This window comes from Eptesicus fuscus, chromosome 10, assembly GCF_027574615.1.
Source record: "Eptesicus fuscus isolate TK198812 chromosome 10, DD_ASM_mEF_20220401, whole genome shotgun sequence".
In the NCBI taxonomy this organism is placed as follows: Eukaryota; Metazoa; Chordata; class Mammalia; order Chiroptera; family Vespertilionidae; genus Eptesicus; species Eptesicus fuscus.
In genome coordinates, this window is record NC_072482.1 from 31,087,889 (window position 1) to 31,114,270 (window position 26,382).

The 26,382-nt window shown below is 36.9% G+C and overlaps 1 protein-coding gene across 1 annotated transcript in view; it reads left to right on the forward strand.

Annotated features, from left to right (window-relative positions):
• The window catches only part of ADGRB3 (adhesion G protein-coupled receptor B3), a 705,567-nt gene that overhangs the window by 333,249 nt on the left and 345,936 nt on the right, over positions 1-26,382 (forward strand). Inside the window, exons 10-11 of the mRNA XM_054722440.1 lie at positions 5,845-5,913; positions 10,356-10,464. Coding sequence (XP_054578415.1) covers positions 5,845-5,913; positions 10,356-10,464 — 178 coding nt within the window. The remainder of the gene's footprint in view (positions 1-5,844; positions 5,914-10,355; positions 10,465-26,382) is intronic.

Below are 26,382 nucleotides of genomic sequence, written 5' to 3' on the forward strand. Positions count from 1 at the left end.
CTGTGGATTGGGTGCTAAGCCTGAATGACAAAGATATTGGGAAATGAAAAATAAAAATCTTCATTGTACAAGATCAGAAAGAAAAACAATAATATGCAGACATAGTATACTTGGGGAGAGGGTGACATGATAAGGCCTTTTTTTTTTTTTTTTTTAAGGAAATTGCATATAAAATCTAGACACGAAAAACAGGAAAGGGTTATCTGAGTAAAGAATTAGAAGTAGAGCAACAGAAGGGAGGGGACATCGTTGTAGAGGTCCAGAAGCTGGGCACAAAGGAGCTTGGGGGCATGAAGAAGTCTGATGAATCTGGAGTAGAAACAGCAGGGGGCAGGATAGGGGGTAGGATAGTGAGAGGAGGTAGCAAATTAGATGAAGACTTGGAGAGATAGGAAGGGCTAGATCATGCGTGGCCTTGCAGCCATCACCTGCTCTGGAGAGGAATCAGTGACCCACCTCTGCTGTACGTCCTTAGTCTAATGGCTTGTCCCTGCTTCCTTGCCCAGCCTGTAAGCCTTTCTTATGCTTCCCCTATATTTCTAGTCAGGACTATCACTACTCCTTAAGACTGTCAGTTCCCCATTATGAAATCTACTGCTTAGGGCTTGTCTTTGTCTCTCAGTGCCCAAGTATTTTGCTGGTGGGTTAAGGGGAGGAGAGCACACCTGGGGGACTCAGATATCTTAAATCATTAGCCTAATCTACAACTCTGTTTCTACATGGAATTCAGGAAAAGCTCAACACTATGACATGCTTCAGTATATCTATATAAAATTATATATAGCCCATGAAAAACGTGTCAAGTGGAAGCAATCAGACGTTGCATGAAGAATTATTTACCACTTTCCATAAAAGAGAGTGTCCTTTCAGTCTCACGTTGTCCAACATAGGAATTGCACTTCGTTGTTTTGCTTGTTTGTTTTTAAATTTACATTCTTTATTGTTTAAAGTATTACAAAAGTCTCCTTTTTTTCCCTCATTGACCTCTCCCCAGCTGCCCCCACCACCCAGCAAGTGCCCTCCCCACCCCCCGGCCTGTGTCTATTGGTTTTGCTCATATTCATGCACACAAGCCCTTTGGTTGATCTCTCATCCCCTCACCCCCCGCCTTCCCTTATAGGTTGGACAGTCTGTTTGATGCTTCTGCTAAGCGAAATAAGCCAGCCAGAGAAAGAAAAATATCACATGATCTCACTCATTTGTGGAATATAATGACCAACATAAACTGAGGAACCAAAATAGAACCAGAGTTGTAGGAATTGCACTTTGGATGTTGCAGAAACTTGTGTGCTTCTCTTTATAACAACCATTTACTGCACTGATTTCCATAATGCTTCCTGCGAAGAGAAAGCAGTCATGCCTTTTGTGCCCGATAATTGCTGGGTACAGTGCCTCTCACGTAGTAGGTGTTTTATGACAGCAACACTGAAAACTTCTCTCAGCAGAATACATTCTTAGGAAGGACAGTTTTTTGCTGAACAAATTATAGACGCTGAAGTTAGTGGTGAATCAGCTCTGTGCTCTATGTATTGCCCAGAGAGGATTAGGCTATAAAAGAGGATCGGAGAGAGTGCCGCTGGTTGTGAAAGTCTATAGCAGTGTTATAGATGCATATTTGCCATAATGTGGCTATAAAGACAAATCATGCAGCCAGTCATAAAAATGATAACACGGAGGGCATAAAATCATAATGCTGCCATATATCGAGCACTTAGTGTGTGTCAGATACTGTGCTAAGAATTAGCTCCAAGCTTCACAACAGCTATTATCATCTCTTACAGGTTAGAGAAGTAAGACACAGGTGGGCAACATTAGCCCACAACTACCCAGTTTATAAATGTTGGGGAAACTTCAAACCAGGTCCGACTACTTAAAGCTCTAAACTTAGACTCTGCCAAGGACACTCCATTTTCCAAATAAGTCTAGGCCATAGAGATCAGGCCTGATCAAAACACAGCAAAACAAAGATCTCCTGCCACACGCCACTCAAGGGTTGACATAAGTGACCTGCTCCATGAGTTATCAAAAGAGGGATATTACCACAAGTAGCGGAGCTCTTAAACACTCTAGCGAGTAGTGGATCTGTTGCCATGGAAGGCACTTAATTCTCTCCTCAAAACTTCAGTCAAGTGGCCTGAAATGCTATAAGTCCCCTGTTCACAATACGGTGTTTGGTTCTACTCTGTTTATCTATCAGCCTGACCTTTGAGCAAATGTCAAAGTGAATTTATTTTTTTTCCCAATGTGCATGAGACAGATTAGGAGCAGGGTCAGCTCAAAGGAATGATGCTTGAGTCAGTACTCAGAGGTGTACTGACCTTGTGACTTCATTACAGTCATGTGCCACTTAAAGATGGGATGTGTCCTGAAAAATGCCTTATTAGGCGATTTCACTGTCACATGAATGCTTATTAGGCGACTTCACTGTAGCATGAACAAAACAACATGAGATAAAATTAAGCAAAGAGAAAATTATGCAATCAAGAGACGTGAGGTGTACAAGGCTGCTGCTGGCTTAACATGGCACAGCAAGCTTATTTTTTTTTTCATAAGGAGAAAGAGTATACTCTAAAACAACAAAGAAAAGTATAGTAAGTACATAAACTACTACTATAGTCATTTATTATCATTATCAAGAGTTATGCACTGTATATAATTAATTGTATGTGCTATAGTTTTATACCACTGGTAGCACAGTAGTTTTGTTTACACCAGCATCAGCACAAACATGTGAATAATGTGTTGTGCTATGGTTATGATGTTACTAGGTAATAGGCGTTTTCAGCTCCATTATAATTTATTAGAGGCCCGGTGCATGAAATCCGTGCACGGAGAGGGGGGTGTCCCTCAGCCCAGGCTGCACCCTCTCCCACCTGGGACATCCCTCTCACAATCCAGGACTGCTGGCTCCCAAATGCTCGCCTGCCTGCCTGGCTGATTGCCCCTAACCACTTCTGCCTGCCAGCATGATCACCCCCCCAACCACTCCCCTGCCAGCCTGATTGACACCTAACTGCTCCCCTACCGACCCAATTGCCCCTAACTGCCCTCCCCTGCTGGCCCAGTAACTCCAAACTGCCCTCCCTTGCCAGCCTGGTTGCCCCTAACTGCCCTCCCCTGCAGGCCTGGTCACCCCTACCTGTCCTCCCCTGCAGGCCTGGTCACCCCCAACTGTCCTCCCCTGCAGGCCTGGTTGCCCCCAACTGCCCTCCCCTTCAGGCCTGGTCACCCCCAACTGCCCTCCCCTGCAGGCCTGGTCATCCCTACCTGTCCTCCCCTATAGGCCTGATCCCCCCCAACTGCCCTCCTCTGCCAGCCCGGTCACCCCTAACTGCCCTCTCTTGCAGGCCTTGTCCCTCCCAAATGCCCTCCCCTGCTGGCCTGATCACCCACAACTGCCCTCCCCTGCTGGCCATCTTGTGGCGGCCATCTTGTGTCCACATTGGGGGCAGCCATCTTTGGCCACACAGGGGCAGCCATCTTGTGTTTGGAGTGATGGTCAATTTGCATATTACTCTTTTATTAAATAGGATGGAACCACCATCATATACAGTCCATTGTTGTCCAAGATGTTATGTGGTGCATGACTGCATTTCTTTTAAGTCGGGATCTCATTAAACACCTGCTAGGGACAAGGCTGAGGATACACTGATGAGCAAGAAATACTGTCTCCCATAAATGCCCCTCAACCCCCTCCTTAAGATGTTTGGGCTTAGCTCACTGTGCCTCTGCGTAGCCCCACAACTGATGGTTCCCAAATTAGCAGACAGGGAGGAGAAGTTAATTCTGTACTACTTTCTCACACTGATTTAGTAGAGTCTGATTTATTGGCCTAGAAAGTGATACAAACACATTTCTCATACTCTCTGGTTAGTTGAATGTAATTTAATAATTTGTGTTTTTGATGTATGCCCTTTGCTGATTTAAAAATAACCGAACTCGGAATTTATCATTTTGATCAGGAATTGACTATCCTTCATATACAGTGTAGTCACTGACCCACTGTGAGCAAACCATTCTTTGTGTTTTCCCAGAAATGGAGATGCATTTACACAAATTGCTCCCCATTCTCGTGATGTCTCTTGTTAGCACCAGCATGCATTTTGTGTAAAAGCTGGCAGGGATTAAGATGCAGATCAGGGTCCTGGACCTCAGCACAGCTGACTGGCATGGACAGGGATGAAATCTGCAACTTCTGCCTCATTAGCAACGGGTCTCCTACTGAGTTAACCAGCCTTAGGCAATTGGCTAACACTGAAGGTTAATTCTTTCTGCCCATAGGTAGAGTTACAGCTCAATGAACTAAGCCCTTAAAATGTTATAGCTCCATCCAGGAAATTTTAAGTGGGAAAAAAAAAATGGCTGGTAGTACAAAAAGGTAAAATGAATTGAAAACAAGTCTAAAACAGACTTGCAATTTTTTCCAAGAGTTGTACAAAATATTCTGTGACTTTTATAGAGGGTATGACTCAAAACATGTTTCAACCACCTGATTGCCAGAAACTATTAAAATAAATAGTATAAATAGGGCAATTAAATATAGATACCAACAGTGTCAAACCACATGAGAAGAGAAATGAAGCAGCTTTGTTTTTCCTGTAAAAACACCCAGGTGAATTTATTTGGAATTAGAATAAAGGCCTGCTTTGAAAAGCTAGATAGGGAGGAAGACTGAAGAGACTGAAAAAAATGATGATGATTATTTCCCGCCTCGAGGGAGTCCTTTTCTGAACTAATGTATTCGTACGAGGCCTTGCTCCTGCTGAATTACTAGTATACACAGACCAGTTAGTAAAGCCTCCAAGAACACAACCAAGGGCTACTGTCTCCGTAGTTTAAGGCAAATGTCATGGATTCATTTTACACTTCCTAGGTGTCCTGTGACCCCAAGTCACTGCCCATCCTCCACGGGCACCTGGTTTTCCTCTCCTGGCTCCTGTGTCTTGAAGACACTGCGTGTGAGAGCTCAGGGGGGTCTCTCCAGTAAGCATCCCCGTGTGTGAAATAGTATAACACAATGGAACCGAACTGAGCCCCATTCTCTGGCAATGTGGACCCTGGGAATGAAAAATGAATGTCAAAGTGTGCCTGTCAGCACATAAAGAGAAAATCAAAAACTCGTTTTGCGTACTGCTAGCCTAAGGTCAAGCCAGGAGGTCCTTCAACAGTTACTTAGGGATGAGGGTGATGGCAAGAATTTGGAACTTTAGTAGAACATGTTACTGTGTCTATTCATTCCTCCACATAGCTTCCTGGAGGGAGGCAGAGGACCAAAGAAAGCAATTAGAAAATAGCTCAGATGTATTGAGAGTGGACCATGTGCTAAATGTCAGGTACTTGGAAAATTTCATGTAATTTTTGAAATAGGTAGTTGTAAAAGTTAAGTAAGACTAACCAGGAAGGACAGAGTCAGGATCCAGCTGAGGAAGCTGGTCACTTGCCTCAGCTTTGCTATAATGCTCATTGAAACTGCAATTCAAGTAGCAAACGCGGTTCACAACCAGTTAACTTGTAATAACAGAAACATGGGACTTTCATTACAAAAGGAAGAAAACTCATTTCTAGCAATAGTATGACAGAATAGAGAGTCCATAATAGATCAAATTATTGTGACACTGCTTTACCTTTTCTGGTGTCTTCTGAGGTATATATGTGAAGTTAATGTAGAAATTCTAGAATTATGGTGCTGAGAAAGGGTCTTCAGAGATCTAGAATAATATGTTAGGGCCATACAACAATATTGCAAAGGGTTTATACCCTCATCATAAAATCAGACCCAATGGATATTGTCGGAAAGTACATTCTCTCCTGTAACATTAAACCTTTATCTAATTTAATTTTCAGAACTTCTTTCAAATAGTTAGCAACCTTCTAGATGAAGAAAACAAAGAAAAATGGGAAGATGCACAACAGGTAAGGTTGGAGTTATTTCACAATGTAAAGTGAAGTTGGTTAAATAAAGTTTAAAAATATGTGAAGAAATTAATGGCTTGTCGTTCCAAGAACATAAAAGGGGACTTTTAGAAGTCATTGTGGATTATATTATACTATAATTTTACAGAAACAAATTTCTCTCTTATCATAACAATCAATGGAATGAATGATCTTTCTTAACGTGGGAAAACTGAGCAGGTTTAAGTAATTTATAACTTAATACATAATAACTCTACGCTTTGTCAGTTGGTTTCTTTCCTGTCTTCAGACTGGTAAAAACAGCAAGTGTAAAAGCACATATTGCAAATGGAACAGTGGGGTATGAAGGAATAAAATAATTTGCATTTACTACCATGCTATATATAATCTGGATCATACATGTAGACTTGCACTTTGATCCAAAGCCAAAAGTTGTAAATATGAGTTCTCATTTTAAACGCTTAAATGGAAAATTCTGTGGTTTGTTTTTTTTCTCTTTCTGCTGTGCATGATCAGTATAGCAAGTGGCCTTATTGGTTTAGTTATTGTTTTAAAATGCTTTGCACTGCCACTGGTGCAAGACTATCTGACATATGGTCAATAACATTTTTTCTATATTGCAGAAAAAGGGGGTTAGAGGTTAAGAAAAGGAGAATGTTTTTTATAATCCTGTAAAAATTTAATTTAACGGAATGTTAAACTTTGTTTTTTACTTGACCCTTATTAAAAATTCCAAGGGAACAATGCATTCTTGAAAATAAGAATATTTTCTGAGGTTCAGATGAGCCATCTACCCCTTCTTCCTTTTAAATCACATCTGGGTCCCGAGGAGTAGAGCATGCCCTTTATTCCTATTATGATAAGAGCTCTGAAAATAATCCAGTGTGCATCTACCTCATTATCAGGTACCAATTCTGTGCTTCTGGCCATAGCAAGAAAAAAAAAAAAAAAAGCACTCCTTGGTTTAAGACCCTGAATCCTTTTCTACTCATTTGAATTATATATTTGTCCTTGGCATTTTTTTCGAGAGGAAAGCCTCATCCACTCACTGTAAGTAAAAGGTCTTTCCTTAGTAAATTGCCACTGAAGCTAAGCACCTCTTTCTAGAATCCTGGCGACTATTAATTATGGATATATTTAGAACAAATGTATAACACCCTATTTAAAACAAGACTGCAGTTTATCAGATGCTGGTATTTATTGTGAGGTCCCCACGTGAGTGAATAATGAATGGTGGCAGAACTCAGCAATGGAAAATTCTGAATCCATAATCCATCTATCCATCTATTTACCTGTGATTTTTAAGTTAACTATAGTCATATATTTTACTTATTTTTCAGTGGTGATGATCCTTAATGCTTTTTAAAAATAACCATTTGAAATTAAAAACAACTGTTTTTTTTTTTGTAGCTTTTACTAAGAGGTATGTTCATAAATGCATCCACATGGTAGATGAGTCTCCAAGTTTGTGGCACAAAGGGTGAACTCCTCCCTCAGAAATAAGCCTGGTTTAAAATCCACCAAAGATAGTCCCTCATCCCTAGTGGGCCACTTATCTTATTTTAGCATAATTGCCTCAGCAAAGTAAAATATAACACATGGCTATATAGGCATTTGGAAAACTAGTTATATAGGCATTTGGAAAATATGACACTTTTGAACAACAACAACAAAAAAATAGAATCATTTCAGAACTTGTTTGCTGCACATCAGCCATCGTTAGGAAGGATGAAACTATATTTAGTTTCAGCATTCTACTCAAAATGTAGTATACTAAAGTAGAAAAAAAAAGAGACTGCACTTTGTATTACACTGTTTTATACGCCATCACTGTGATGTGAACAGACAAGTCCATTTCAGTCCAGACAAGCCATTTTAATTTCAGGCGTGATATTACGTTCTGTGTTTTCGTTATACTGAAGGTTCCCCTATCTGCAGCAAGAGTGGGCAAACTTCAAGCCAAATCCAGCCTCACACGTGTTTTGCAAATAAACTTTGGGAATATAACCACATTCATTCATTTACATAATATCTATGGCTGCTTCTGTGAGACAAGGCAAGAGTTAAGTTATTCCAACAGAGACCCCCTGACCCACGAAACTGAAAATGTTCCCCGTCTGGCCCTTTACATAAAAAGGTTACCAACCTCTGCTCTATATTTGACTACTGCTGGGGAAATAGAGTTAAAAACAAAATCTTCTGTTAGCCTATCAGCCTAGCAAACCTCTCCGCAAAGGTAGAAGAGAAAGAAAAGTTTTCTCTTTTTATTGAATAAGCGCTAAACTGCACCAGAATGTGATGGGTCACAGGCACACTGCTAAGAAAATGCAAAGACAAAAAGACATCTCACCCCTTTGTATAGCCCAGAGAATACAACAGATTATACACGTGTCCTCAGGATAAACAGTAACTAGTCCTCAAGTAAGAGGACTTGATAGCACCATTTGTCACACACAGTTCATCTGAAATTCACTTGGTAATGAGGTGACCATGTGTTAGTTAATTGGCTTTAACCAAAGTAAAAAAAAAGAAAAGAAAAGTCTTACGTTTTAATGACTGAAGGTAGTTTTGCACCTTAGAGCAAGGTGCTTGCTGAAGTTCGGCCCGACCCTCCCACAGAAACTGAGAAGTGGGGTCACTGTCTCCCTTTTTACCTTTCTTTCAAAGAAAGACACGCCTGGGTCTTTAAGTTGGTAAGAGGCTATTTCACTTTCTAAAAGATTAACCAATATTTGAAAGAGACAGAGAAAGAACTCAACAATGACTCCTTTTCTAAAGTAAATGCTCAAAGAAACGGGAAGACGTGGGAGCGGGTTTGGGGAAGGGTGTCTCTTATTTTCAACAGAGAAAATTAAACCTCTTAGTTTTTTATTTTTATATATTTTTATTGATTTCAGAGTGGAAGGGAGAGGGAGAGAGAGATGGAAACAGCAATGATGAGAGAAAAATCATTCATCAGCTGCCTCCTGCACACCCCACGAAGGAGATCAAGCCAGCAACCTAGGCATGTGCCCTGACTGGGAATCGAACCGTGACCTCCTGGTTCATAGGTTGATGCTCAACCACTGAGCCACACCAGCTGGGCAAAGCCTCTTAGTTTTAATTTGTATTTGCCCTTACACTACACATACTCATATACACATACACCTACACAAAAACAGAAGGAAAAATGCAGTAGTAGCTGGAAGCTTGGAGCGGATGGACATTTTGTGCACATTTTTAGAATGGGGATGATGACATTTCAGAATTCATATTTCATGATTGGAAATGTAGGTAAGAAATAGAATTTCTCCCTAAATATTTCTGAATTAAAAAAAAAAAACACACAGCTATTTATGCCAAATATTTGTAAATGTAATATCCATTGTTGACATCTTCAAGCATATGTAAGTAAATATATGTATATCTTCGATGTCTGATTTTTAGACCAGCGCACCCACAGGTTCCTGTAACAAACACACACTGCCTGCTACCCTCAGGGACCAAGTCTTCTCACTCCTCTAGCCCTCTTCCGGCTCTTCCTGTATGCTTTCCTGCTGATCAGCATGGCTTCCACCTCTGCACTACCCTTTGCAAATACAAAGCCACGGAAACTCTTTAATCCACTTCATTTTTCTCATGGCTAGAAGCTGCAGTGGTGCTAAATGGCTAAAAGAAATGAATTTAACTTCCAAAGACTCTTTTGTTCTAATATGGTTATATAATGCAGGCTGACCCAAGAAGCATTATGGGTTATACTTGCTAAATTCATGTCACCTTTTAAATGGCTTTCGTGTTCCACACACTGAGCTATTGGCAGAATCAGGTCGTCTTTAAGAAAGCACTCATCTGTTTGTAGTGTGTGAGATGGCATCATTTGAGGTTTGTTCTGTATAAGTACATGTGAAGCACTACTCTAGAGCTGTTATTATGGCCCTAAAATTACTTCTAAAGTTATTAATACAGTGGGTATTATAATTATTTGAAATAAATATCGCTTCCAAGATATTTAGTTATTATGTGGTAGACTTAATAGTTTGTATATATCAATAATAATTGTTTTTCTTCTAGTTTCCATCATATAGATGCTAGTAGATAAAATTTAAAAAGCCCCCAAATTTCAGTGTTTGTTCTATGTTGCCTTTAAGTATGGGAAGGAGCCCATCAAAAGTAAAGACACTCTATTTCTAAGTAGACCATCTGTTGGATATTTTGAGTTTCTATACATTTATAAAGGATTAATCACTGCATCATATCACTTCCAAAGTTCTTGCTGTGTGACACCTGCTGTTGTTCTCAGCTATTAGTTAAAAAATACAATTGTTGCCAGTTGCAGAAATGTCTTTAAATAAATCAGAACTTATTTGTGACCTCATTGTGTAGTTGGTATTGTTTTTAATTCCAGTTACATATCCCATTGCGTAGACTTTTTATTTCATTTTAATCTTTTCTTATTTTTATAGATTTACCCAGGCTCAATAGAGTTGATGCAGGTGATTGAAGACTTTATACACATTGTTGGAATGGGGATGATGGACTTTCAGAATTCATACTTAATGACTGGAAATGTAGGTAAGAAATAGGATTTTTTCCAAAATCTTACTGAAATTAAAAAAAAAAATTGCAAGTATCTGCGCCATCCATTTCTAAGTGTAATTGTCCATTGTTCCTATCCTTAAGTATCTCAGAGTAATGTATTATGGATTCCTGGTGTCTGATTTTTAGATGAGTTCACCACACACACACACACACACACACAGACACACACATTTGCATGCATCTGCATTCATTTGTAGGAATGCATATAGACCTACTGATGTTTATCTATCTGCACATGTATATTTAAAGGAGAATATGTCCTTCTTTTTCCATTGCCAAATGCTCATTGCTCTTCAATCTAATGTTAAAAATATGTAATATACACTCGAGTGTGTTTCTTAAGAAAATGAGTCTTTATAGTTCTCCATATGAGGATGCCGAGTTCCTCTCCTGCTAGTTGTCCCGAGGAAGTGCTGGATCTGCATGGGTTGTAGAAGGCTTCAGAACACCTTTAAGGGTCATGATCATGGTGCTATTACTGCAGTTACTTTTTTCCTGAGTGGCTCCCGAGACACACTGGATCTCTCAGATTCCTCTGTAGTAGGTTCTGTAATGTTGAGCACATACATTGAAAACACATTTCTTCCTTTAGTTGCCTTAATATTGTCCCTTATAGAGAAAAGTTACATAGCAAAACCTACACACACTTTGAGGCTGCCACAGTTTCATTCAGCCAACAATAATTAACCAAATGGCACATTTCTCTTTGTAGTTAAAAAAAATGGTAAGAGCAAAAAAATGGTCAGATCTTAAATGCATTGAATTTATAGTTTTCTCATTTCTTAAAGCTTCCTCTCGTGATGTTACTATAATTCAGGAAGATTTTCTTTTAGCCACATGCTATAGTACAGAGAGTAATGTGTTTAAATAAACATCTTACTTCACATTCTTATTCACTGGATGTTTAAGCATTAGTTTCTGGTTCAAGAAGAGACCTAACTTAGCAGAGGGTTCAACTGGTATAGAGCATACTTTTTCTATGATTAAGACTTGTGGTGGTTCCCTTTATATTGTTTTCTCCCTCAGAGACTCATTTGATCCTAAGATACCTTTTACAAAGGTGACTTGACCTCAAATTGCAATGGGTGATAGCTAACTACCAGTAATATTCTTCAGTTGAGGAAAGCTATGCAATGGAGTGACATTTTCTTTCCCATATAGCATCTTCATGCAGCATAAGGTTTCACCAGTCAAATTTATATCGTAATTCACCTTCAGAGTCAGTTTGAAGGCCCAGATCTTCCCCAGAGAGGGTGTTCAACAGCTTGTGCTGGTTCAGGAATGAAATGAGCTATCCCTTGTTAGGGCCAATGAGAAGAAAAAGGAAGAATAGTATCTTTGTTGATGAGTTCAAAAACCCAAGCAAATCCAAATTATATGTTCATTCCAAAAGTAGCTAGGCAAAGAGAAGAAAGGTAATCTACAGGTAAGGGATAGCATGTTGAGCTATGATTTGGGGGGCACCTGGGAAGAACCTGGAAGTTTCTAGGGATGCTGGTCATTCAAGCTGGGACCACTCCCCTAAGGGCCTTATTTTTTACTTCTTTTCTGGAGAAAGAACATGAAGACAGCTCTGCCAGATTGGATAATTCTCAAAGTAATATACCAGAAAAACTGAAAAGAAGCAAATAGCTATTATTTTTTTTCCTTTTTGTAAGTGTTAACATCTAATTCTGAAAGGCATTGTTAATTAAAAGTATTATCAGAGTAATGCATAGCATTTGTCCAAAATGTATTTAGAGAAAACTCTAAAAGACAAAGCCAATCCTAGAGTCTAGAAAACTTAATTTGAATCTTGAAGCAGTCTGCTTGAATAACATCATATCAAATTCTCTATAGTACCGATATGATTTATATAAAATTCCATAAATTTCCAACATCATTTCCTCTTTACCTTTCTCTGGACTTCCCAAAATTATATTTTTGAAAAATGTGTGTATTATTATTATTTTTTTTTGCATTTTGATTAGGTTCTCTAGGTTTGCCTACTTTACCATCATTAAACTTTTTAAAAAGAAATTGTTGATTTTTAGAGAGAAAGGAAGGGAGAGGGAGAGAGAGAGCGAGAAACATTGATATGAAAGGGAACATTGATGAGCTACCTCCTGAATGCCCCCTATGGGGGATAGAACCCGAAACGCAGGCATGTGCCCTGACTGGTAATGGGATCAGCTACCTTTCGGTGAACCAATTGAATCATCCAACCTATTGAATCACACTGGCCAAGGCTACCATCACTAAACTTTAAGAAATATGCTAAGCAGCCCTGCCAGTGTTGCTTAGTGGTTACCAGTTCTCTGGACACCTCTTAGACCAGTCAAGTTACACGTAAAATTAAGCATCACAATTCACTAGTACCGAATTGGATAATATGAGTAATAATTGCTATTAATATTCTTTATGTTATCCAATTTGGTACTAATATATGATTTTGTGATTATACTGTTTATCTGACATTTCTAAGATATTTGGATAAGGACAAACTTGGAGAATATTTTACAGTAGAAATTGTAAAACGTGAGTTGGTACTCATTTATCTTGTATCCAAAGTCCAAATATTAATTATCTGACATCAAGCTCATTATACTGAAAACACACATGCTTGCATACACACAATACACACAGCATGTGTGATAAACAGAGACTAGGTAATTGAGAATGATTCATAATTCCTGATGGCCCTTTTCTTCGCAGTGTATTGGATTAAGACTACTTAAAGAGCTTCAAAAGATCATCATGTCTTTTAAAGAGATTATAATTTTTTTTATAAAGCCTATATGCGTAGCCACCTCACTTTTCTTGAATATAGATAATAGGTCCCTGAAAAAGAGACAAAATTGAACAGCCAAAAATAAATGTCATGAAGACCATAAATTCAATAAGAGAGTCAGAACCTTACTGATTCCCCAACTTTAAATATTTTCAGTGTTTTTGTTTTCTGGGTCCTGGTTTAGAAAGAAGGAGTCAGAAGCAGACACAGTGCTGTTGGAGTCACATATGTGGCAAATAAAATAGATGAAATGCTGAAACACTAAGGACCATGAAGTACTGAAAGAATGCAGCAGAGTATGGAGTCCACACTGTGGGAACAAACTACTCCTCATGCCTCAGACTTGAGGACAGTATATCTAAGACAAAGGGCAATCATTTATTGATTTATTTTTAAGTCCTCACCGAGGATATGTTTTTATTGATTTTAGAGGCGGGGGCAGGGGACATTGATATGAGAGAGAAACATCAATTCGTTTCTCCAGTCTAGGTCATGACTGGGATGGAACTCACAATCAAGGTATGTGTCCTGACCAGGAATCAAACAGCAACGTTTTGGTGTATGGGGCAACCCTCCAACCAACTTAGCCAACCATCCAGGGCCAAAGGACAATAATTTAGGTCTAAAGACATGGCCTTTATTCATCAAGATGATAGTTTCTATAATCTAAATAATATGGCAGGAAAATAAGTGACATTTTTTGGAAAGACATCTTCAAAAATGGTTCAAATGAAAAGTTTTGAAGATTTTTAAATTAAAAAGTATTCCTACCTGTCCCAACTTTTGATAGATAAAATGCTCTTATATGCTAACAATCTGAACAGTTTGGTATATATGCATGCATGTTCATTTTTGGAGGGAGCAGGTCCATAGCTTTGATCAACTTTTCAAAAGACTTATGATCTCAAAATGTTTAACACAAGATTTGGAAGAAATGCTTTTATGAACAAAGATATTAAACAAGCTAATGCATTTGTAAAATAATTTATCTTAAATGGAATACTTATTTTTCATATTCACATGTGAATATGAAATTCAAATAGACACATAATGATTATAATAAATGAAAGTTAATGAGCATTTACTAAAGACTAATCACTCTACTAATAGCTAATATAATTACTGATTAAATGAATTAATGAATGAATATGAAAACTGATATGCTACAGAGAGATTTTAACTTTCAATATACCTCAGTTTATTATAAAATTGTATTCTAAATGTTCTAAATATTCTGTATAAGTTGTTTTTATCTCAGTAAAAAATGTGAATTTAAAAAAACAAACATTTTTATTATCAAGTAAGTCAGGAAGACCAAGTCTTAATATTATTTAAAATTAGTTGTCTTCACTGAAAATATTCTTTAAAGATTTGTTTAAAACTTGCTTTCTATACTTTTCTCTCCAAACATTTTCTCTTCAGTCTCTTGTAGTTCAGCATTTCTCTCATCACTTTCCTGAAACTCCTTTCTGAAAAGCTTTCTGGAAACTCACAAATTAAACCTCCCATATCCTTCATGTCCTCTGTACCTTGCTGACCTCACTCTTTTGAAATTGTACCTTTTGTTATCATTTCTATATCTATTATAGTATAAAATGTAATTAAAGGATAAAAGTTAGGTTTTTTAGATACAAAGAGGATGAAGGACTGAATGGAAAAAAGTAAATAATTTGAGGCCCAGTTGTTTTCACTTCCAAAGCTAGACTAGAATGTGTGAGATCTCACATGATCAGTCATAGGGCATACTCATGCATTTCCATTGTTCTGAAGATTTGTCTAAGGCTGCAGCAGAGTGTTTTATAGTTTTTCATTATGCTTTTAGTCCATCTATTTTGCATAAAAGCTTCATGTAGCAATTTATATTTGATTTATTTATAAGGAAGTATAGCCTGTTCTTTAGAAATTATTTTAATTTTGAACTTGGAACTACTAGTAGAATTGTACTCATCAAACTGAATTCAAGGAACATCAGTGATGTGTCACATGTTACCAGCCTACTATCTATGTTCCATTTTAAAAAATGCCTTATATCTTACTATTTCCCTAAGTGATTCAGGTCATTACAAATAAATGAATAATCTTAACATGAGATTGCAGTCTATTTGTGGACATAAACAAAAGAAATAAAATACCAAGTACACTTGGTATGTGTCATAAAAAACAAATATTAAGACATTCATTCTAAGAGATAGTCTTCTGTGTAAAGATCTAGAAAAACTTAGGAAGGAACCACTTAGTGTTGACTTTGAAAGGTAGACTGGATCATTGACAATGACTGGATCATCCACATGAAGGAGTGTGAGTGGCAAAGAGATGGTTATGTTCCAGAACATTCTTTAGCAAAAAACAGTATAGAGATGTGAAAGTTGAGGTTATGTGTAGGGTATAAATGGCCTATTTTGATAAAAGCATATATGTTTGGAAGTAAAAGTGAAATAAAATCTAAGAGGTGTAGGATGGTTCTGAAGACAATAGGAGCTACTAAAGCTTGACTTGATGAGGGTGGTGCTTTGGTAAATAATGTGTTAGAGCAGAAAGAGAATTTGTGGAAATGGAGAAATGCTATAAATATGAACACTAAAAGGCTTTGTATCATAATCCATATAGGAGAAAATGAAGACTTGAATTACTGGTAGTAGAAATAGTAACCAAAATGTGGTTATGAAGTTGAGATTGTCTGATGGTAGAAATGGCAGCATTCCATAACTGACTGAGGTATAAGACAGGAGAGAGGAATTGAGATTATATTTATTTAATGAACATTTGAGCATGTCTTTTACATATTAATATTTATATTCAAGTGTAACCCTCAAGTGAAAAATAAAATGAGGTCTTGAACTTTTGTAGAGAAGTGAAATTTATGATATATACTTGGTAATTGACTTTGTAAAAGTGATAGTTGAAAAAAATTTTTTTCTCTACTATTAGGACAATAACAACATAGTCTAAAAGATGTAAGGTGTTGCCTAAAGAGTCAGAGTAAGTATAATCAGAGAGAGTATGTATAAAGAGTTTCAGAACAAGACAGCATAAAATCATTGTCATGTAATTAATAGGAGAGAGCATTTCAGAATGATTATGCTACTTATATTAATTGTTCAGAGTATTAGCATTAAGCAAAATCTTATATGATTGTTGATGATATAACAATACTTCTCCAGGAAAAGTGCATACATGATTCTTTATGTGGTTTCAATGGATCACAACTTTAACACTTCGATACAATTATCTCCAAGGATTTACTTTGCACAGATGAATCAATGCTGTAGATACACAAATTGCTATTTTAAAAGTTTCTTTATGAACTATTCAAAGTTAATAATATCAGATTAAAAGGGAACACTTTTAGGCTAACGATATCTCAAATACAAAATGTTATAATTGTTAGCTGTAGAGAATTTCAGAAGTGGTTTCTATATGTAAACCCTAAGAGATAAAAGATTCTGAAAAGTATAGTTTCAGTTACTCTCCAGTAATCCAATAAGGCCAGTGCCTCAAAAACATTAAAGTTGAGACATTTTTCTTTGCCAAGCTAAATATCACTGTCTATTCTCGGTCTAGAAATATGAATTCCTGGGCTTTTCAGAATGAACATTCATACTTGATTTTTTTTTTCTGAAATTGAATCAAAATTTAATCTGAAGAATGGCATAATACAATTTAACATCTTTCTCTCTACACCACTGTCTCATAAATATCAAGTCTTTGTTATTTCTTATGCTCACTGGTAAATTTAATCATTTCTTTGGTAGAATATCTTGTTTTCAATTGAGAAACAGAACTTCAATCTGATGATGTAATTATAAAAATAAAATGGTTTCTCTTTCTTGGCTTATTTAACTTTCTGTCGCTGCTGACTTTTATCGCTCATACATCCTCACTTCTTTAACTTCCTTTCTCTAGAGATAAGACATTTATAGTCAGTTGACACTGAGCCTGAGAAATACGCAATTCAACATCTATTTTTGTTTATTTTTTTATCTGTAGCACCTGACAGTTCAGTCAGCTAGACTTGAGTCTGAAAATGTCTAATTCTACCCTCACCTTCTGGCTTTCTACCACTCTTTCTTGCTAGATACATGAAGTAAGTGGTGTTTTTTTCTGTAGACCAGAAAGAAAAAACTAAAAATACCTGTGTGGCGTGTTCTTTTTTCTTTTTCTGCTACTAACATACTTGGTTCCTTGAGAAAATAAATAGTTCAAACGTATGTTTAAACTGTGACTTGGAATGATATGCCACATTATGAATTTGTATTGCTGACTTAATAGGGATTTCCCAATGCATTTTTTATGACCCACTTTTTCCAAATGGTTAGAGGTGGAGGCGCTGATGAGGTTGGTTGTGAAGGGCCTTTTAGACCCTTATAGTGGCAAGCAAGACATGCACCTCAGAGGGTGTGGTCTCCCTTACACTCAGCTGAGGACTCCCATTTTGGGGGCTCCCTAGCATCAGTATAATATATTTAATCAGCTTTAGCGGATCTTAGACATTCATTCCATAAATACGTGTCAGGTTCTGTTCTAGGTACTGAGAATTTTCAGTGAACAAATTAGACAAAACTGTTTGCTCATATGAAACCTGTTCTATAGCAGAGACAGATGTCAAACAAGTGCCACTTAGCGTGGCCAGTGGTTATAAGTGATATGAAAAGAAATAAAGCCATCCACCCAGGTGAGGGGTTGGAGTGAAGAGAGGAGAGAGTCTTCTTATGTTGATGGTCATGGAAGGCTCTCATCAGAGAAGTGGTGTTTGAATATGTACCTGAATACCCGGAGAGCGTGAGACACCGTAATAAGCTGGGACAGAACATTTCTAGCAGAAGGAACAATAAATAGGAGAGCCATGATGCATCCCCGTGCTTCATCTATTGGAGGCACTAAAGAAGGCCAGTGGTGCTGGTGTGGCTGAGGGAGGGACTATGGAAGGAGACGAGGTCTGGAAGGAAAGGGAGTGCCAGACTGTGGATGGCACTGGGCTTTTGACTAAGTCTGAATGAGATGCAAAACCACTGAAGGTTTGAACAGACGAACGGCCTGATCTGATTTATGTCCTACAAGGACCATTATAACTATGGAGTGGAAACTAGTAAACCATTGAGGGTATGGCTGGATATAGAGAGACTGGTGGTGTATTGATTGCAATAGGCAGGATGAGGGAGCTCAGTGGTTTGGACCAGATGCCAGTGGAAAGAGTGAGAAGTGGTCAGATGCTGGAGGTACATAAATGGTTGATATGACAGACTTTACTAATGGTTAGAAGTGGGGTGTGAAAGAGAGAGAAGATTCAAGGATCTTTCCACACTACATTGCCAGGAACCCAACTACAAATATAAGACAGATTTCTTTCCAAATCTGTATACTATGAACTAATGTCATAAACCTACTTTGGTGATCATTTAAATATCTAAAACAAGTTGTTTGTTGTATCTTTTCTTTTTTTAAAAATTGTATTGCTATATAATTGACATATTACATTGTATTAGTTTTAGGTGTGCACCATAATGACTTGATATATGATCACCACCATTAGATTAGTTAACATTCATCACCACATATAGTTACATTTTAAGATCTACTCTCTTGAAAACTTTCAAATATACAATTCAGTATTATTAACTAGAGTCATCATACTGTTTTTTATATATTCCTTTTCCTGAACCCAACACAAATCCTTGCACTTGCAGTTAAGGAATGTTATCCTTTGAAGCCATCAGCATTCTGTCATCAGTCCACTGAGTTATTGCACAAAAGCTAGAATGAAAGTGTTCGTTAAAGTGACTATTTAAAGCTGTAACTAAGATTGAGCTGCCAGTTAACAGGTGAAACAAATCCTACTCCCCTACCATTTTTGTGTTTCTTCTTCTATCTATAAAGCTATGGAACCTCAAGAATGGAATAATTCTTAGGGGTCAACCATTTAGCCATAAACTGGTTAGCTTCATTCTACTTAAACTATTATGTATACTTTAAATACAATTTTTTTAAAGTAAATAAAAGCTTATTAGCCAAGTTGAAAAGGTCTTTGCAAAGCACCCTGATCTCTCCAGCTTTTAAAAGATTGTTGTTTGTAGTACAACCCTGGACCTTCAAGTAGGAAACACTCATGATTTATAGTGTTTCAAATTATCAGTAGGCCTGTGTCCTTGTAGAAGGTAGCCGGGGTGAAAATAGTTACATAATATTTCCAGGTTTATCTAAATTGTTTTAAACAGGCATATTCAAGGACATAGCTATTCATGGAGTCATTATTAAATAATACTTCTTGTCCCTATGAAACTTGCACTAGTAAACATTGTTAATAGCTGTTCTTTCTCATTTTGAGTAACCCAGATGCCCTAAACTTTCCCTCTGCTATCCCCTCATTATGCCAATTTACTAGCTCTAATCCTAACTACTGCTCTGCTGTGAATCTCCCAGATCTTTAATAGCGCTTCTTCTTTGTGGTAGTTTAATTTACCATTAAGAAAGAATAGAATCTATATGCCGCTGCCTGGGAACGCCCGTTTTCTTACATTACCTGTGTATACATTATTTAAGTCTACATTTTAATGAAAACTCCCTAGTATCAAATAGTGGTTATTATTCTAAGGGACTCTTTTCAGAAGTGAATACAATGATAGGAAAATGCTTGGTAAAGTATTCCATATATTATGTAGCACTTGCCAAATTAACACTTTTAACAAATATTTGTGATACTGTTTACTCCTAACAACCTTTCGGTCAGTGTTTAGGCCATCCACACAGTTTGTCCTACACCAGTGCTTCCCTTTCAGAGAGAATGCATTTTTATCCCGTTGCATCTTAATAATTACAAGTTAAAGATTTGGTATATTATCTTGCTCAGCCAACCACATTCTAACCTACTTCTGTTATGTAAAAAAAAAATTCACTATAATTTCTGAAAAGATTCCATAGAAATCTTACTAATATATTTTGTATTTCTACATCAAGGGAGAATGACTTCTGACCTTTATTTTTATTTGTAGTCATATTTTTCATATATATCTACTTTATTTAAAAAATAATTTTTTGGATAATCATACACATTTTAAAGGGTACCTGAATTATTTCTGTAGTGAATCTTTATAACATATGTAGCCACTGAAAATTTTGTGAACTTATGCTACTCATTTAGTCTTCATCTCTTTAGCAACTGTCTCCTGGAGAATACCTAGGTAAAGACCAAATCACTGAGGCCTATTATTTCTTATACATTTTTATATTTACTGGGAAAATGCTTGTGGTCTGAAAAACCAAACGAGGTCACACAAAGCTCAGTTGCAAATGTGAAATGTCTAGAATGCACAGTGATGCTCAGCAGCGCTGGAACATGAACAGGAAAGGCAGAGGAAAAGTTGATTTCTACCATCGCTATGCATATCTTTTTGTTTGTTTGTTTGTTTGTTAATCCTTTTTTTTCCCCGCTATGCATATCTTTGGGGAAAGAGTTCAAGGCCTAAAGAATAAAATGTATATAATGGAGGTGGTGAGCATACACATTTTAGTGGTATATCTTGGTATATTGGACATGGATTGTGCAAGCTTTCCTGAAATAGAAAAACACACAATTTTGCCCGGCCAGAGTGGCTTGGTTGGTTGAGCATCATCCTGTGCACCTAAAGGTTGCTGGTTCAATTCCCGGTCAGGGAACTTACGTAGGTTGTGTGTTAGGTCCCAGATCAGGGCACCTACAGAAGGCAACTGATCAATGTTTCTCTCTCACATCAATGTTTCTCTTTCTCCCTCTCTCTCTGAAATCAATAAAAATATGTATTTTAAAAAACACCCCAAAATTTTAAAATTAAGATTTCTAGTGAAAACACAGACAAAGAATTCTTGGGTTTCTCTCTTATTGACGCATAGACCTAACTACCAACATCTGGGGTTAGATTTTTCTTTAATTATTCTCTAAAAAAAGAGCATCAGTTTCTGCAAAGAAGTTACTCCTGACTTCTGTGCCCTCAGGAGGCTGTGAAGAGGAGTTTGTATACAGGGACCAGTGTTTTGCCTCAGCTCAAAGTATCTGGAGGAGGACTCCAGCTCAGGAAAGGCTTTCAGAGGTGGGATTAGCACAGGAGCCAGATGGGAATTTAAATGGCCTCCCAGTTCCCTGGAGCTGAAAGATGTGGGAATCAGTCTTCACAGTACGATTTCATTCTTCTGTTGGAGGCTCATTCCTTCAGAACCTGGTAGACTCGCATTTATTGCACAGAAGAGAGATGTGAAATCTAAAGCCTGCAAAAAAACAAAATTTGAATATTATAAAAGAACGTCGCTGGTCTCTATTGGTTTATGCAATAAGGATTTGAAATTACTGAAATCTGCCTGGTGCATGCCTTCTTTCTGATTTTGCTGTTCAACTCAATTGGAAGGATATTGCTGTGACTTGGTGTGAATATGAAAAACAATTTCATTTTAACTGTCTCTATGGCAATGCTTGCTTATCTCTATGGCAATAGTGGCCTGCCTCTGTAACAATAACCAATGAAGAGGGGGAAAAAAGGCACTGGTTCCCTTTCAATTTTTTTCTATTTTTTTTAAATTTTGTAATAGCAAGATTTTTGTGCTAAATTATTCCTCGTCTCCATTGCTTCCTTCACTGAATTCCAAATACATATATTCTCATCTGAATGTGACAACTGAAAAAAATATGACTCAGATGAAAGTTCAGAGCCCTTTGTGTCGATGCAAGCAGGGATGCTGTTTTGTATCTAGGAAAACACGCTGGCTTTAGAGCTAGATTTGGCTGCAAACCTTGGCTATGCTACACCTGACTGACCTTCTGCACGTTATTGTATCTCTAAAGCCCTCAGTTTTCTCCTTTCTAAAGTAGAGATTATTATATCTTCCCTGAGGAGTTACTATAAAGATGAAAGGTGATGTGCATTTAGTACATGGCATATAATAGGCCCTCAGTAATTGGCAGTGGACAAATGTAGGGCCAAATATGAGCTGAGCTACTGATCAGGTGAGTGATATTGGTCAGGTCACTCAGTGCCCCGTAGCCACAGTCTGCCCCTCTAGGGAGCTTCTAAAGTTCCTACCTAAATTTAATAGCCTTGGTTGTTTTTATTTTACTCAAATCTCAATAGTGAACTAATTGTTTATTACAGAAAGTAGACCAGGATCCCAGATTTCTAGGCAGATAATATAACTGAATCTAGAAACATATTTAGAAAACAAAGAACCATAGAGACACAAACACCACTTGTGATGTGTCTGTATGTTTCTTTGTTTTCTAAATATATATTTTTTTATTTATTTTAGAGAGAAAGGGAGAGGAAGAGAGAGAAAGAAACATCAGTGATGAGAGAGAATCATTGATCAGGTGCCTCCTGAACACCCCCTACTGGGGATTTAGCCCGAAACCCGGGCATGTGTCCTGACCAGGAATCGAACCGTGACCTCCTGGTTCATAGGTGGATGCTCAGCCACTGGGCCACGCCAGTCGGGCATGTCTGTATGTTTTAAAATGTGTTTGTTACACAGTTTTCTTCTGTGTTACAATTACACTAAAACCCTACAAACATTTCAATTTTATTTGCACTTTGCTATCATAAGAAGCTACTCCTCTCCTGCATGTATTTATTTGTCACTAATCAGATCCTAGATCCCGTTAATGGCTCATACAAAGGAATCTTTCTACTTTAATTTTATAATTCCTGCTCCTTAACATGTAATCTATCACCTGTAGTCTGCAAAATTAAAGCAGTTTTCTCTATAGAGGCATCAAATAATTCTGTACTATTACTATATCCCCCTAATTAATAAATAAGTTTGTTCTCTTTTGTTCTTAAATAATGTCTTTTGAACAAAAGTATTTTTCTGCTTTTATCACCTGCTGAAAAATTTTACATGAAGAGTTTCAACTTAAGAAATGTAAATAGTTACTCCTGTGACTAATTTAATGTGTTTTCTTTCATTTGATCCTCTATTTCAGTCTGTGCCTTATGAATATGAGGGAGCAGATGTATGTGTGCCTGTGTGTGTGTGTGTGTGTTCTGAAATATTTATCAGTGTTCAAACCTGCAGTGCAGTTATAGATGGATGCAGTTGTTTTAAAATTCATGCTATGGGCTTAGGGGGAAATTAGTGGGGTTTATTTTATGTTACATCAAAGAATAAAGATACATTTTAATAAAAGTTAAACTAAATTGAAAATTCAATAATAAGATTTAAAGGACATATGACTTACACGCTGAACAGTATTTTATTCAAGGTTTAGCTGATCACTACAAAATAGAATATTATACATATGGGGACTGAATAGTTCATAAGGGAATGATTTATACTGGGTAATAGGTTATATATCCAATATACATATTTTGAAATCAAATAAAGGCTAGTACATGGAAATTATTAATAGGATTCTAAATACAGTAGGAACACAGAGGGATATAATTGAGACTAAGATACTGAAATGTTTTCTTTGCCACTGCAAAATTTCTTAATAATCAACTTCAGTGTCCATTTGAGCTGCTTTATTAATTTTGGAAATATGAACCTTCTTTCTTTGGAAGAATCTGTCTCTTATTTGAGAGCATTAATTTCTCTCTTCTTTTTTTCTAGGTAATCTCCTTTTTCTTTCCCCAAACTCATTGCCTGATTAACTCTATTTGAATTTTTCCTAATTCCTTCAGGTTTTTCTTACTTTCTCTAAAATATAATAATAGTCTTACTAAAAAGGATAACCTCTATCATCTTTAAAATTCTAAAAAAAATCAGGCTATTTAAAAAATGCCATAGTATGTTAGAAATATGGAATATTATTTTTTAAATACCAATTTCTTACCAGAAAAGTAAATATATTATTGTGTAATATAACTTAGACTACATAGGTGACAAAATTGTTACTGATTGGTATGCCCTTTTTAACTACATATAAATTATTGTAATGAAATAGGACACTCAATATCTTACAGTGTGTGTTTTTATGTGTTTATGCTTGTGTGTGTGGGGGGGAGGAAGAGTGAATTATTGTTTGTTTGGAGGTATTTTTTATTTATTTGGTTTGATGATCCAGAGACCAAGCTTTTCTGAATGTGATGATAAAGAAATGAAATTCACAAATGTCTCTATATCAAGTAGTAATTGTTGTCAAAAGCCATTCTTTACTGTGTTTATATTCCAGCCATAAAGTCATGAGTCTCTACTATAATGGCATTGGGATCTAAAGATTATTTTTGCACATGATCCGAAACTGCCCCAGGGTGGGATTAATTGTGCTTGTTTTCTCGGGTGTCCTGGAATCAAGCCAGGGAGCGCACCCATGCTGGCACTTAGTGCTCAGTACATAGTTTCTCTATCACTGTTGTCTGCACCTTCTCTTTCCTCACAAAGTTGCATTTGGTGAAGCACATATGTCTAACTGTAATCCTCTCTCTTTTGGAAAGGGCATAGGGCCCCTGCTTCCTTTTTTTGTAAGATGAAGTGGCTAAAATTCTACAACTTGAAATCACCTCCTTGTTCTTAGTTCCATTATCTTAGAATCATGTACTTAACCTTGTGCCCAGTTCCCCCTCTCAAGTTAAAATTAGTCTCCTATTCTTCAGTTCTTCCTCCCTTACTTATATTAAATCAGTATTTATTAAGTGCTTGCCAGGTACCAGCTATCCTTTGGTCACAAAAAGATAAGCTAAACATGCCTGAATCTGTCCCCTATGGAGGTTATACTCTGGTGGGAAAGATATTAAGTTTCTAAAAATGAAACTTAAGTCAATGAATGAACATGTACTTTGTATTATATGCAGTATAAGAAAAAATAACTTTAGAAACAAAAATACATATAGAAAGATAAATATATAGATATATAGATATACTAGTATATCTATATTTATCTCTATGTATCTATCTATATATATGTATGTATGTATGTATATATCTATATATACATATAGATATAGATATATATATAGATATAGATATAGATATAGATATAATTTAAATCATGGTAAATGATATGAAAAGAGAGACTAACCTGGATTCCTAACTTAGATATGAGGGCGATGGTTGCTTGGTGCTGGAAAGTTCTCCTGGGCATTTAAGTTGCATTTTGGAAGGGAAAGAACAAGCACAGTGAGGAACTAGATTCCGGGGTTGAGCATATGGAAATGTCAAGGATAACTTACTGTTTTCTGTCTTGAGAAAAGGATGGATGGAGGCACCCTCCCAGAGATGGGAAAGGCTGAATAAGGAAAGAATATGATGACAAATGGGTGGAAATCAAGAGTTAAGCTTTGACTGTGCTACCTCTGAGATGCCTGAAGATATTTAATTGACAGTTAAGGTAGACAGTTTTTGAGTTCAGAAGGAAGGTTCTTACATCCATTCTACCTGTACTTAAAATATTTGTGTGAAATGGGTATCTCATCACTCGGTTGTAATATTTTTCTATGTAAGAACTTCTTTAAAGTATGTTTTATTAATTTTCAAAGATATATAGAAATATTGATGAGAGAGAAATATATGGATTGACTGTCTCTTGCACGCTCCCTACTAGGGATTGAGCCTGCAACCTGGACATGTGCCTTGACCTGGAATGGAACCAGTGACCTCTTGGTTCATGGGTGGACCCCCAACCACTGAACAACACTGCTCAGGCAGAACTTTTTATTTTTTTGGATTTTGTATTTCACACAAGGCAGAGAATGGTTAAGGTGAAGAATAAAAGGGAATCGGCATATTTTGTGTCTTACTGTGTATAGGGAATGAACTAGCTGCCTTTGGCTTAATCATCATGAAAGGCTATTGATTTTTACAGATGGTCAAACTGAAGAGCAATTAAATGACTTGCCAAAGATCACAAAGTAATTGGAAACCTATATCTGTCTCCAGGGCCCACAGTTATCACATTAAATCCAAATGCCTCCTACTAAGCCTTTGGTAAAACCCATTCATTATATGTATGTATGTGTGTGTGTATATATATATGTTTTGTCAAACATTACTACATGTTAGGATTCTATCATACAACAGTAAATAGGAAAAATTCCTTTCCTTTTGGCACTTATAGGCTAGTGTGGGAGGCAGTCCACATAAACTGGACAAACTTTAACTGTGAATAGGGCCATAAAGAAGATAAACAGGATTATATAATAGACAGGAATCAGAGAAAGTTGAAT